We start from the raw sequence: 14,661 nt of genomic DNA, 5'->3' as shown, positions 1-14,661 counted from the left end.
AACATTCCCTGTAATATAATATACACACTACAATCCCAACTGTAGACTAAATGGTAATTTTTTTTTTTTAATTTCCTCATTCGGAAGGTAAAACCACTTCGGTCTATAGACTATTCGAAGTGTGAGTTCAGTCAAGTATAACAACAGGTACCTAGTACGTCGTTACGCTGTGATTTCCGTCGCATCTATCTTGCCGATAGCCATCTGGCTACAGCCACGGGCGAGCGCCTCCAGAACAATTGATATCTTCCGAAGGTCGGCAAATAACACGTTGCTCGCAATGTAGAGATGTGTAACTGCTACCGTAGAATATGTAGTATCGAGTATTAGGCACGATATGCTAAACATATTTACTTGGTATTCAATATTGATGATATAAGAGTGGAGGACATTTTTCAAATGTTATTTAATAGACTGGAGTGCGCAGCGAGAAGAACAAGAGAGCTTGTATAAAAAGATTAATGGATTGTAAGTGAAGCAAAAGAAAGAAAGATTGGCAATTGACAGTCATTGCTTACCCCAATGAAAACCCAGAGTTTTTTTTTGTGATAATATGGGACGGGACGAACAAGACCTGCGCCTGATGGTAATTGACAGCCTGACAATCTCGCAGAGATCTAAGGGGCACTGCCACTGCCTCCGTCACCCTGAGACATGAATTGACAAATCCCATATGCCTACAATTCACTAGCGCACTTAATACCCTTTAAAACCGGAACGCAGTAATGCTCACATTACTGCTTGGCGGCAGAATTAAGTATGACGGTAGTACTTCCCTGGACGGACTCTTTTACAAGGAGCTCTACTGCTTCTTGGTGCGATTATAAGTATGTTAAAATACTTACTTTAAAATACTAGGTCAGCGACCCGAAGTGGACACCAAAGTATGCCAATTTTGTTCAATTCCTTCAGGTCTTTGGCGAATAAATTCTTCCAGCGATATCTCGGACGGCTCACTCTACGATGACCCATCGCTTGCCCCAAATACTCTCTTTTGGCAGCTCGATCCTCTCCTATTGTTTCCACATGCCCTAGCCTGTGAAGGCGGGTTGATTTTGTCTCCCCAATTATGTTCGGCTTGGGAGTCCACTCTCATTCGACATCCTTCCACAACATATACTGTCAAACAACACTAGCTCTTCTGTCTCTATGTAAAAATGCGTCATAATTTAATTTCTTTACAATTTTTTTTCTTCAAATCCACGATTTGTAGTATCGCATGCCCAGGTGGCTTGCAAAGTTTTCCCTTTGGATCGTTAACTTTTTAAGCTAATTTTTTATATTATCACGTGACGGGATAAACAATTCGGTCTGGTGGTATGTAATACAGACCTTAGCGCTTTTACTGAGCCCACCACTCTGAGACAAAAAAGTTAACAAGTCCCATGTGTCTGTAGTTTTACCAGCACTCTTACCTTTTGAAGTAGCTGCCAGCATTTAGTTAAACTAGGAAATTGTTAACGTACAATTAACTACAGAAACTCTATGTGTTGCCTCTTGTACAAAATATCTAGTGAGCTTTGTTTATTTCCATTAATTAAAATTATAGTTTTAAACATGATCGTCATACCTGTGTTATCAAAAATAACAGATACAAAAAATCGACGATATGTAACTACGTAAAAAATTCAACTCTAAGTCCCAACTATTATTTTCAATTTTCTAACAAACAATACACGCTTATGGTTATACAAACAAGGTCGAAAATCGAATGTCAATTGATAGGAACAGCAACAAATTAACTTTGCCAAGGAACGTGTGGGTTTTCTGAACGTGAAGTCAATTGTTGAACGGAAACGGTTATAGGTAAGGAGTAATTTAGAATCGGTTTTTCATCGTCTGTCATGGGCACTGGCCACGAGGTCTTACCCTGAACTGATTGATGGAAGCGTGAACTGAGATTTTAAAAAATACGTCTTGATTGGCAACTCGATTAACAAATCTTACTAGTTTTCATACGCACGAGAAGTTATAAAATTACCTTATCCTTAAAAACATTTAGTAGCAGAGCTCCATGTAAAAGAGTTCGTCCAGGGAAATGCAAACACCATATCTATTTCTGGTTACTGTTTTTCGGTTAAGGTGATATTAAAGGTACGTGAGACTTGTTTTCATTGCGATTTAAAGCACCGAGTAGCAATGCAATTGTCGGGCAGGGCTGTCCCTTGTGACCATTTCGTTACGTTACAAAAATCAAAGCTGTATTATTTAATGTACCACGTTATTGTAAGTCAAGTTATATATATATACATTAATCTATTTATTTTGTATAATGTACACTAACAGTGGTAACAGATAAATATTTAAATCGTAGTTAATAAAACTTAGGTGGATTACAGCCAGGTGAAGGACTACGTCGTCATAAAGAAGGATTGTCACTATTCTTGGAAATCTTGTGAAGACTATGTCTTTCATAACACTCTCTTTAGGGACCGGTACCAAACAGTGGGATATATAATTAGTCATATCATCATAGACATGTCATCATTCAAATGCTATGAACTCCATGAACCAATTTAAGCATAAAAAAGCTCCTGGCCTTTTTACATCAAGGGTGCCACTTATTAACGCCTTGGACCAATAAGTCAAGATAACTGCTAAACGCGATACAAGACAGAGTAGTCGGATATTTAGTACCTACAGTTACACCAGATGTCGCAACGAGTACCAAATAGCTATTTCTGTAACTAGATGGCGCTTATTACAAAGATTTTTTATGGATAGTGCCGGCTAATCTTGTATTTTGTTTAGCATTAGCGCCATCTACCCACGTTAGGAAGCGTCAATTTATAAATTAGTTTGTAACATACAATGCCATCTATTGACATGCATATTTGTCAAAGATTCTTCAGAATAATTTTTCATCACACTTGCTCGTTTTTTCGATTTTTTACGTCAAGATTAAGCAAAAAGTTTTTGTGCTCGAAAAATCTGAACGTAAATTTCGCCAAACTTGAAGTACAAAAAAACAAATATTGCAATTTCTCGGTACAAAACTGTTTTAATAAATTTATTTTGAGAATTCAAATTCTGCAATATTTTTAGAATTTAGAAATTATTTATTTTATATTGTGGCTGTATGCGTCTGTGCCTTATATAACATTGTAATTCGAGTTGTATTTATTTATGCAACAATTGCCGGCAATCTGTTTAAAAAGAAACGCAAAACCCGTAAATGCTGTGTTGTGAAGCGATATTTCTTCATACAAGAAATAAATTATCGTTGTACCTATATATTTCCTCGAGAACGTGATGAAAAACATTATATGTAGCACGGGCGGTAAAAATTACAAATCTCGATGCATTACACATTCTTGTTAGAAATTAATACACAATGTACGAAATATTTGCTCTTGAATAATATTACAAGGAAAAAAACTGACTTCTTATATTTCATATTAAGGAGGAATTAATCAATATCCACGGCCTTTTACGTAAGATAAACTACATTCAAGCAATTGATCAGCGCCATCTAGCGATAAAATGGTATTTTGACTTTCAAAGGTACGATCGGTGGAGTTCTTTTAAGTTATTTGGTCCATGCAATAAAAGTGGAAAAGACGTAGCCTTGTTGCTTCCACTCAGACTGACATAGACGTAAGACTTTGTCTAACTGGTTTAATGGAATTCTATGTCGATAAGTGTGTTGATTCTATGAATCGTAATATCATAACAAGAAGTGATACGAAACAACCTTCACAACATGACTGACTTATCATCCACTGATAGACATTTACAAGTCTAGTAACAACATGACACAAATATCATATTTCCTCGAAAAATCATATGACTTTTAATACTTTGATGTCACAATTTTTATGTATACTTGAATATATTAATAATAATTCTTTTGTAAACTAATAATTTGCTTTTTCGTGCGCAGCTCGAGAGATATTATGAATGTTTTACGATCGAATTTTATTGTTTTATTGTGGTTTTGGATTTTACTTGTTTTAAAGTGAACAAATGTAATGAACAGAATATTTAAATTGTGGTAATTAATGATGATATCTTTAACGTTACGCCAAAAAGTTTGATGATAACCAAAGATATATTTTATTATATTAGTTGATCCACAATCTAACATTGCTTCAAATTGGATTCAAATTCAGAAACATTTTTATTTCATAAGCAAGCAATAATGAAGGAATAATTAAAAAACTCAATGGATTGTTCTTTCTAAATAAACATTCGTTCACATTTGCAAGATTGATTTCAAATATCTTAGAGCTAAACTGGGCACCACTATGGATGTTTTTTTACGATAGAATAAGTGCGAATTGCACCTCCCTACTCACGTGATGGAAAGTGACGATAAGGTCAACCAAGATGGGGCATGCACACCTAAATAATGCCTATTCACTCTCGCCTTGAAAAGGCCCAAATTACGGCGTTCAGGGAAATACTGTCACTTTACCTATGTCTGCCGCCAAGCAGTAACATGAGCATTACGGCGTTCCAGTTTTGAAGGGTAAGGGTGCTAGTAAATTACAGGCACATGGGCTTTGTCAACTTATGTCTCAGGGTGACAGGCACAGTGGGAGTGCCCCTCAAATCTTTGTGATTTGAAAGTCACTTTGAGTGCCACTGCAACTGTTATAGACAGGCGTGTCGCTTTCCACCAGATGCACGACTTGTTCCTCCCGTCACTTAGTAACATAAAAAAATTATAAAGTAATCACTTACAAACTAAAATTCTATTTCTCCTTGCCTCACAGATCGCCCAACTAGTAGAAGACGTTCGCCGGCTACAAGCATCACTTACAGCGCTGCAAGAGACGCATGCACAGCAGTTACAACGATTGGAAGAGCGACTGGATGAGAAGAAACAGCACATCGCGCGGCTCGAGGCACGACTTGACACGCAGCGCGATTACGATGACATTAAACGAGAGATCAGGTGAGTATGGTCAACATTCTGGGATACTTCTCGGTTTTCATGTAACAGTTAAATTCAACTCTACGAATCCTACCATAAGATAGTGCAAAGTCAATGAGAAAGCAGCTTGTCCAAAAATAATACTCATTTTTTTTTATAAAGAAGGGAATATTAGGATTTCATCTGTGTCACGTGTTTCGTTCATTTTGAACGTAAAACAATTTTATAAATACTTTAAAACATAATTCTCAAACACATTTACTAGCTTTAGATCATTTTGATTAGTAGTATTTAGTGCCTATTTACGCCTTACATGTAAAATTTCTAACTTTACACATGTATTTCAAAAACTTGCACTATAAAGAACTTAGAAAACATGGCTTCCTTCCAACGCATGTCCTTTTTTACGCGCCAAACAATTAAGGTCGTTTTCTAGCGTTTGATATGAGTTTTCTAAAAAGTTTTCGATATCTTTCACCGAAAAAAATTGCAAAATTTTATTGCGACAGTGCCTTTTTTATAAATTTTCAACATGTTTCGTCCAAGAATACTGTATTTGTGAGAAATCAATGCCAGATGTCGGAGACGTGAGTGTCACAGTTTTTTTTTTTAATTAGCTTAGGTATGTGTTGTTTATATGTTCAATTGACCAGTTTTCATTGTAAATTAAGTGTAAAGTCAAGACTGCAAGGACACCACGACGTTAGTCGCAGATACCCCTTTAACAACGTCCGTAGCTCCGTTTGGAGAGCGTCCTGACGGATCGAATGAATTTTTCTTTCTGTTCAATCTTTATATTAATAATTATAACAAACCAGTTGAGTAATTTCGCAAAAATAGAAGTAAAACATCGTGATGTTCAAAAGCTTAATAGCCCAACAATTTCGACCATTTCAGTAAACTCTACACTGGTAAAACGATTGCCCAATACGAAGTATAGATAAAGTTGGCATAAGAAAAAAAACGGACTACTGTCCTAAATGACATTTTCCAGAAATAACGTTTGGTCCTAATTTCATAAACTCAAAAGTAATTTTGAGAGGAAAATGTTTTTTTCTTTTAAACCTAACATAACCTGACCTAACCGAACCTAATCGTGTCCTTACGATAAACATTCAACATATGCTTAAAGAACAACCATTTCGTTATAATTCGGTTTTCGGTATAATGAAAATTCGAACAAACGGACAAAAAAAGTCCGACTTTGTGATAGGTTACCGAAAAAAAAAGTTAAATAGTTTTTTATAAAAAATCTTGTATTTCGTATATTTGTTTTCCAAAACAAACCAACGTTTGAGGTTTTTACTGGTCCCATGGTCAAGGCTGACTGAGATGCTAAAATCATTAGTCGATTCATGTCTATTATTAATGTAAAACCACCATTTATCTTTCACTATGATTACAAAAGCTATTAATAAAATCTTATTTTTAATTTACTAAAGAACATTCAATTTTCTATTATGTGGGTAACAATAGCGAAAAATAAAAACTCATACATTTTGACGATGTTTTCATTTGCTGTAATTTGCTGTTTGAAGAAATATGTTCACGATCCCTACTTCTTTGTTTTCGTTTTGTCAAAGTTTAAAAAAAACATAATACTTATGTTAGGTTTTCTTTATCCAAGTGTAATTTATAGAGTGAAATTGGCAATACCTACGTAACGAAACAAAATTGAGGATTACAAAGTACCTATACTCGGTAGCGTAACGGTTTTCACTGTCGGCGCTGAATGCGTAGGTTCCGGGTTCCATTCCCGGTAGGATCAATTTGGGAAACGAACTTTTCTAAATTAGTTCTGGTCTGGGTGTTCTGGGGAGTGCCCCAGAGTGAATTCCATTGCTCTGGTACTTACAGCACTGGGAATTCCCTAGTTTGTAGGTTTAGCTCTATGATATTCGAGCCGCTTTGCATTTTCAGTACTAAATGTCCTAAGTTTAAAATGTTTCTATGATTAAAAGCTGTTATGCTATTTTGAAACTGGTATATTATTATAAACGTCATTTTCATGTGTCCCTATTAAAAATTTGAATTTGTAAATTCTGAGAAAACTTTTTCTTCGATGACAGCAAATGTTTATTCAAGTCCTATATGAATAAAAATGCAAGGTGGCTCGAATTACGTGTCCGGAATTATATATCCAATACAATCTGGAACCGTTCCATCAAAACATTTATTATCACTTCAGAAAACAGATAATTTTGTGCTTCTTTTTCCACATATCTGCGAAATCAGTCACTAGCGCCAATAAAACTTCTTGCTTAATAATCAGAAGACAAACTCGAGCTAAAACATTACTAATATGGACTAATAAAACCTTTATTTACTCCTGTGCAATGAAAACAAACTTACAAAACAAACAAACGACATGTTTCGAAACAATTTCTCTCCATAATCTTGTCTATAAATACAAATTTTCATATACAGATGAAAAAAAATACAATCTGCTTAAAAGTTCATTAGGGTTTTAAGAAGAAAAGGTTTATATTTCCTATTTTATCACCGGCAAATGTAACTTGGTGATGAAGTACTGGTTGTTTGCAGACCCTACCAGTGACTGATAACGAGGCGCTTGGCTCTATGTACTCGGTAAATAGTTTTATGTATTAGAGAAAGTTGGTGTTCTGTTACTCATACAACAAATTGTTTGCTGAGAAACAAATAGAAAAAGCCTATAACACTGTGTACATAGCCTACAGCCTATAAGACGTTAAATATTGCCTTTGCCTTTTAAAATAATTTACAAGACAAAGTAATTCAAATTACGACTCTATATTTGTTGTTTTTTTAAATAATACTAAGTGATGAGACTTACAAGTCGCTACTGCGCCTGTCACCCTGACACATGGAACTTGTCAACTTATGTGTCAGGGTAACGGGCGTAGTGACGTTTACCACTAGACCCATGAGTTGTTCGTCCCGTCATTTGGTGTCATAAAAAAAAATGACGAAAATTATTTATTTACTTTACAACGACTTTGGTTATCTATATATAATCATCGTCAACCCTTTATATATCCCACTGCTGTGCATTTGCACTTTGATTTTTGGTACTTTTTAACCCCCGACGCAACAGGAGGGGAGTTCTAATTTCGGGTCCACTGAAAATCAGCATCACAGCCTTTTCTCGGCTGTCACATTAGCTGAGTGGATTGTTTCACATCACACAACCGCACACATGAATGTTTTCTTTGATGTTTTTGTTTTTTTTTTGTTTTTTTTAGCTTTGTCTTTTTTCTGAGTAAATTTTGTGTTGTGGCGTTGTAAAAAACGCTTTCCATACTTATTATATTCTATTTTGAACTATTTTGTAGCATTTGTCTGTCTGATTTCGAAGCGTTTCTTTTCATTAGAATGCTGGTTTATAGGATAGTTGTTAGCTTAACTGTTTAAAGACCATTAGTTCTTTTCCCTGTTAGTGTAGTTTACTCAACCCTGAAATATATCTGGGAATTTATAATTTTTTGAATTTTAACCTGACCTCTTTAAGGACATCCCCTAAATGATTATATGTCTAGTTAAATAACGGGCGTAAGGGACTTATCAACTTACGTCTTACACCGTTTACGCACTGCATTCGACACGTTTCAAATCCGACACCGACAAATCTAGAAAACTCGGACTAAGTACGATTCAAATCCCAGAAAATAAGAACCGTCATTTCTCGGATCAGTGAGTAGTGTGCGAACGCTCTTAGGGTGACGGGCGTAATGTTAGTCCACCTCAGATCATTGCGATTTAGAGCTCTGAATTGCACTAAAGTTGTTGTGGGACATGCGATTACCAGGCACACAACTTGTTCGACCCGTCGTCATATCATAGAAAAAACTTTAAAAGGTCTTTTCTTCAAAAATGTCTTTATTATAAAAATTCAACACTATCTTCGAGACTTAAGAGTGCAGTCCTCCACCAGCTAGTCAAGACACGTGTTAAACAAAAGCCTGCAGATATGCCTTATCAGCGAGTTCGTTGTCCTCACAAGCCTTGTACGGGGCCAAGGAATAGTCAACATTTGTCTTACTCTAGTGTTGAAATGCTGTCATTTCTGTTTAGTTCGTTACATTACCATCTTGCATTTTTATCAATGGCGTAAAGATCTCATCTACATAGTTAAGCATAGAAAATTTCATCAAAGCTGGCGCCGAACAAGAGGCTGGCAGTGGTTCAACTTTCTAGGTACATAATTTAAGTAATTTATTGCAAATTAATAATAATAAAATACAAAGTTTTTAGTCTTCTTTTAAATAAAAAAAAATAACACTGTTTTTGTCTTAACAATCTAGCAAAAACTTCCCACTACAGAGACAGCTAATAGCAGTGGTAACCTAATAATAGGACCTACTATCTCTCAAGCAAAGAGTCAAGGGTGCGAATTCAGGCTTGCACCTTTGAGTTTTTCGGAAAACATCGCATTTTTAGGTTAAGGAAAACATCGCAAGAAAAGCACACATCTGCAAAGCAATCCCCAATCCGCATTAGGAGACCTGTCCCCAACAGTAGGACTATGTATAGACCAGCTATTATTATTATCAAAGGGAGAGAAGAGTTAGGCCGTAGTCTAAGACCATACGTCTTTCACCATAATAGAATCCCCTGAAACTCTATCGATAATAAAACAAGCAACTATACTCTTTTGTACTTTCCAAAAACACAAACAGACAACTCTATCCCGTGAACAGTCGTAAAACCCCGTTAACAATTAACCGGGACGTTAAAAAGTCCCTTACCCCTTAACTACCAACATCGGAAGTGGTTAGTGATTAACTCTTCACTTAACACTGTCAAAACAAAAGTTTAGAAAGACTTGTCGGTTAAAAAAGTCCAACTAGTTAAGTACAAGTAACTTGCACTTATGTGACTCAAAAAAAATTAACTAAAAATATCGTAAGAACTGTCATCTGTGTTTATCAGACAAAAATTACATTTCTCAATGGAAGTTAACTTTGTACCTTATTTTAAAGCTTTTAAGTATGTATCAATTTTTAACGACCTCTGTTGTCTAGTGGCTTGCACACCGGTTTTCATGATGCTGCTCTATCTCTGAGGTCACAGGTGCGATCCCCAGCGGGGTCAATATCGAAAAAAGGTTTCTATATTGTCTCGGATCTGGGTGTGCGTGGTACCGTGGTTCTTTCCGATTTCCATAACACAAGTACTTTAGTTACTTTTTTTATAATATTAAGTGACGGGACGAACAAGCCGTGCAACTGATGGTAAACGACACGCCTATACATAACAGTCGCTGTGCCACTCAGAGATTTAAGTCACAAAGATCTGAGGCGCACTACCACTGCGCCTGTCACCCTGAGACATAAGTTGACAAGTGCCATGCGCCTGCAGTTTCACCTGCACCCTTCAAAACCTGTAATGCTGACATTACTGCTTGGCGACAGTAATAGGTAAGATGGCAGTACTTCCCTGGACGAACTCTTACACAAGGACTTCTACTGCTACTTACTCTTTGATTAAAGCAACGTATGTAATGTTGTATAATATTTATTCATTTATTTATTTGTTATTTAATTACCCAATACAAGGAGTTTTAATTAATATAATTTAATTATTTGTACTTTCGACGTTAAGTGACTCTATTGCATTAATTGCACTAGAAACATTAAAATAAAAATGTACCGTTACCAATATAAATAGGCCTTCGTTTGGAAATACTCCTAAACAAATTACTTCATTTAGATACGTACCCACTCGAACCGAGTAAACAATTTGAAGTTACATACATACTCGAAAATCTTTTACACTCCTTCCAGAAATCATAGAGGAGGTCCCATGAGTCTTTTTTTTTTCAAAATGTCGGGCACTGTCACAGTCCCAAGCTAACGTCTATATGCTAAACGATTTGAGATATGGAATTTAGCAGCCACCCCCGTATTTGAACAATATATTGGTTTAAAAATCGCTCCCTGAGAACGTTATTTTTTTACTTTTTATTATTTCCTGTCTCATCAGTGGGAAATTCAAATAATTTTGATGTTTGGTTTTCGAACTGGCTGATAGCGATTATAGACAAAAAAGTTTTGTTCTTTTTCGAATTTATAGTTTTAATTTAATTTTACAATCCTTTATTCAAATCACTTTATTCATTTTCACACTTTTATTCGAAAAAAGGAGAAAGTGATATTTTTTAAACTTCGTTTGATTTTTAAAGATTCTCACGGCGTTCTTTTTTCAAATTAGGCCGGAAGCGATCCGTCAACATCCTGGTTGATAGTGATGTCAAATATTGCTTAGATCAATTAGTTATACGCTGTCAGAGGATAAAGCTCTTTTGTCTATGTCTGTCATAAGGCGAAAGTTAAACTTTAGTAAATATTTATCACTACCTGGCTAGAACAACGGTGTCTAAAGACAATACCAGCGCTACTATTTCAAAGTCCGAAATGAACTTGTTTGCCTTTAGTAATAATTATCACGTAAAGGCGAGTTAACTAACGAGTGTTGAGCAATCTCAGTAACTAAATAAGAACTGTTTATATCAAAGTTCGTCAAAGCGATGTCCTAAAGTTGTTTAATGTGTTATTTTTACCAATAACGCGGCGCGGGCGCGTTTCATCCATCAAAGGGCGCGTTCAAACGCGCCGCCTCGCGTAAAGTCGCGGCTGTGCAAACGTTGTAAACGGAGCATAAATATTTTTGTACTTCTTGATATTGATTTTTAATTGCCGGAAATTGACGTAAATTTTGACAGTACGCCAGAAAAGTTTAAATTTAGTAAAACGTTGTAAAACAAAATAGCTAAAGACCAACAGATTACGTATTTTATAAAAAATAAACCTTAACAAGAGATCTTTAGATACACTAGTCAAACAGTAACGTGCCTAATAACAGTGATGAAGCCCATAAATTCAATAAACCAAAACTGCAATAATCCGTGCCAAGAACAAATAAAGAAAAGGAAGCATTCGTTCAGAAATCACAGGATTATTATTATATCGAATACCCATAGAGCGAACGCGTCCTGGCCTATAGGAAAAAAAAAACATTTCAATTATTGCGGGAAACACGCCACGACACTTGTTATTTCCCATGATCGGTGTTTTCTTTTAGAAATGTAATAATAGGATAATGTTCTTACCAGATATTGAAAAGAATAAATCTTATTGAGTTGAATGTACCTATCAGTGATGATCTTTGTTTGCCGATTACTTTCTAATGATAACTTTCAACTAATTACGATTGGGTTATTAATAAAAGATAGCAAACTGACAGCTAATAATATATTTTTTACGGAATTAAAAATAATGGAGAAGGTTCTCAAATTGACTGATTTTTTTGTATGTTCCGTGATTGCTTCGACATTTATGAATCGATTTCGATTATTCTTTTTTTATTGGAAACGGAATACCTCAGTAGTGATTCCATTCAAATTTAAACAAAATGTTCCACTTCTAGGGATGGCAAATTAGAGAATGAGCGAAAGCGGATAATCGAACTTTTGAGGTCGGTTTTTTTTATAAAAGAGTTATACCATAAATAACGTTGCCATGATTGTTGCAGGTACAATTATGTGTTTGGTTCAGTTCTCTAATGTTAAAAGTTTTTGTCTATTAATCTGCTAAATTTATATTTCGTCTCCACATTATATTACATTACATTAGTAGCAGTAGAGCTCAAGTATTGCCACCGTATCTAGTTCTGCCGCCAAGCAGTAATGTGAGCACTACCTACTGAGTTCCGGTTTTGAAGGGTAAGAGTGCTGGTGAAATTTTAGGCACATGGGACTTTTCAACTTATGTCTCAGGTTGACGGGGGCAGTGGCAGTGTCCGTCAGATCTTTGCGACTTAAAGCTCTGATTGGCACTGCAACTGTTATGGACAGGCGAGTCGCTTACCATCAGGTGCACGATTTGTTCGTTGCGTCACTTATTTTCATAAAAAAATACCCCTGTCATTTTTCTGTTATCACATTCATAGGCTTTTAAAATCAATACCTGCAAATTATCAAAAAGATATTATTTACCTTAATAACCTACTGAGTGAGTCATTGAAGTCGATCCTTTAATACAACACTATTTTTGTTTTATCTCAAAAACTACAAATCCTCTAAACGGCGGTTTACTAATCTTTAACTGGCAGTATGACTTAGACGCCTAAGCCTGTCCCGAATGACGAAAAATTGTTACTAACCCCATATTAAAATCCGACAGTTCTAAATATAATTTTACCATTAAATTGGTTCCTTTAAACCGATTACAAAACCTACATCATAACCCAGCAGTGTAGTAAGGTAAAAGTTACCAAATTACAGCTAATATAATCTTATCATAAAATTGTCAAATAACACCAAACTGTAATACACCCTCTCCCCTTTGGTTGAACAAAACCCCGCGATCCCATAAGACGTTATAAATTCCCAATAAACTGTCGAGGCACCTGTACCGAGTTATTATTCCTCTCGGATTAAGTTATAGCCGCTCCCGAAGATTAAAGCTTAATGGCGGAATAGATTGATTTCTAAACGATACCGCGCCAAATCTCAAGCCAGGGATTGGCTGCTGATTAAATTCTGAATTCCTAATTCCCGAGTTCGAATTTTGAATCGATGCTCTTTTGTTTTCGGTAATAGGAATTATACGGATTTCGAAATTTAATATCTGTGTAATAATTAGCATCTACCAGGAAACGTGAACGCCGAGGCATAACTAGATGTTTATTGGTTTATCAGTGTTTTCTAGTACATATCGGCCAATTTCTTTGCAATAGGAAAGTACAGCTACCTAAGGTTACAACACTACATAACTCATATCGCAACCAAGTTGGCTGTTTGTGACTGAGGGCGATTACCGTCACTTAGCCTTTTTAATCATACTATCCATAGCTGTTTATGGCCAGGACCAAAGATTAAGTCTTCACAATGTTGACAATTCAAACTCAATTTTTTTCCTAAAAACAAATAGAACGCTTTATCTCTTGTTTAATTAAAAAGTAAGCAACCACGATTTACATATTTCTCGTTGAAAGTTAAACAGGAATATGTAGAGAGGTTATATATAGCGTGTTTGTCTTCTATATATCAATACGAGGTCTGGACACCTGTCTTCATTTACTTAGGCGGTGTTTGACTTACATTTAACGAAAGTTTAAGCCCGCACTGTCACACACAAATTATCAACTAATTTACGTGCCTCGTTCTTTTTTGTGTGACGCCATAAAAAGAATTCTCGGCATAAGCTTTTTATAATTGTTTACACAATCCCCGGTTTCGTTAGTTAACGTTTGTCTCCGAATTTCGAAGGGAAATTCATGTGTGCCTTAAGAATAGATAGTCTTTGCTTAAGACATGTAATGTATACTTTAAAATGTAACTGGCCGTAAACCAATGAGGAGAGCTGTTTTCTTTGTCTTCCAAATTCAAATTTCCTATGTTTGATAAGTTATGTCGAGTCTAGCCTTGACAAACATCCGTGAACCAATCATAGGCAAGGATTGATTTTCTTTTTTATTTTCAAAAATCAAACCTTAACTATACTTTCAATAATATCTACAAATTAATTTTTGTAAAAAAAAAAGTAATAATATAAACAAAATTTATTCTAGACATGTTTAATTTTCAAACGTGGAACTACAAACTTTTTATCGTTTAATATTTTAAATAAAAATTACGAAAAACCAGAAATCCAACGCAAGGTTGAAATTTCAAACTTTACGCAACCAACAGGTCACGCCTATTGGCTGTCCGTTCTGAAAAATCGAACGTCCGAAGGCGTATTGACCAATCGATCGGCTCCGATTGGCCGGCGCCGGACGGGGCGGGGCCGATGACTTGA

At 35.6% G+C, this 14,661-nt stretch overlaps 1 protein-coding gene across 6 annotated transcripts in view; it reads left to right on the top strand.

Annotated features, from left to right (window-relative positions):
- The window catches only part of LOC113226279 (homeobox protein cut), a 244,866-nt gene that overhangs the window by 202,952 nt on the left and 27,253 nt on the right, over positions 1-14,661 (top strand). For all 6 annotated transcript variants that reach the window (XM_026458849.1, XM_026458847.1, XM_026458845.1 and 3 more), the window contains exon 4: positions 4,719-4,900. In XM_026458849.1, the coding sequence (XP_026314634.1) occupies positions 4,719-4,900 (182 nt within the window). The remainder of the gene's footprint in view (positions 1-4,718; positions 4,901-14,661) is intronic.

Source organism: Hyposmocoma kahamanoa, unplaced genomic scaffold (assembly GCF_003589595.1).
Source record: "Hyposmocoma kahamanoa isolate Upper Pololo Valley unplaced genomic scaffold, ASM358959v1 185, whole genome shotgun sequence".
Classification (NCBI taxonomy): Eukaryota; Metazoa; Arthropoda; class Insecta; order Lepidoptera; family Cosmopterigidae; genus Hyposmocoma; species Hyposmocoma kahamanoa.
The sequence above is the reverse complement of the archived record's forward strand: the minus strand, read 5'-3'. Positions and strand labels throughout refer to the sequence as shown.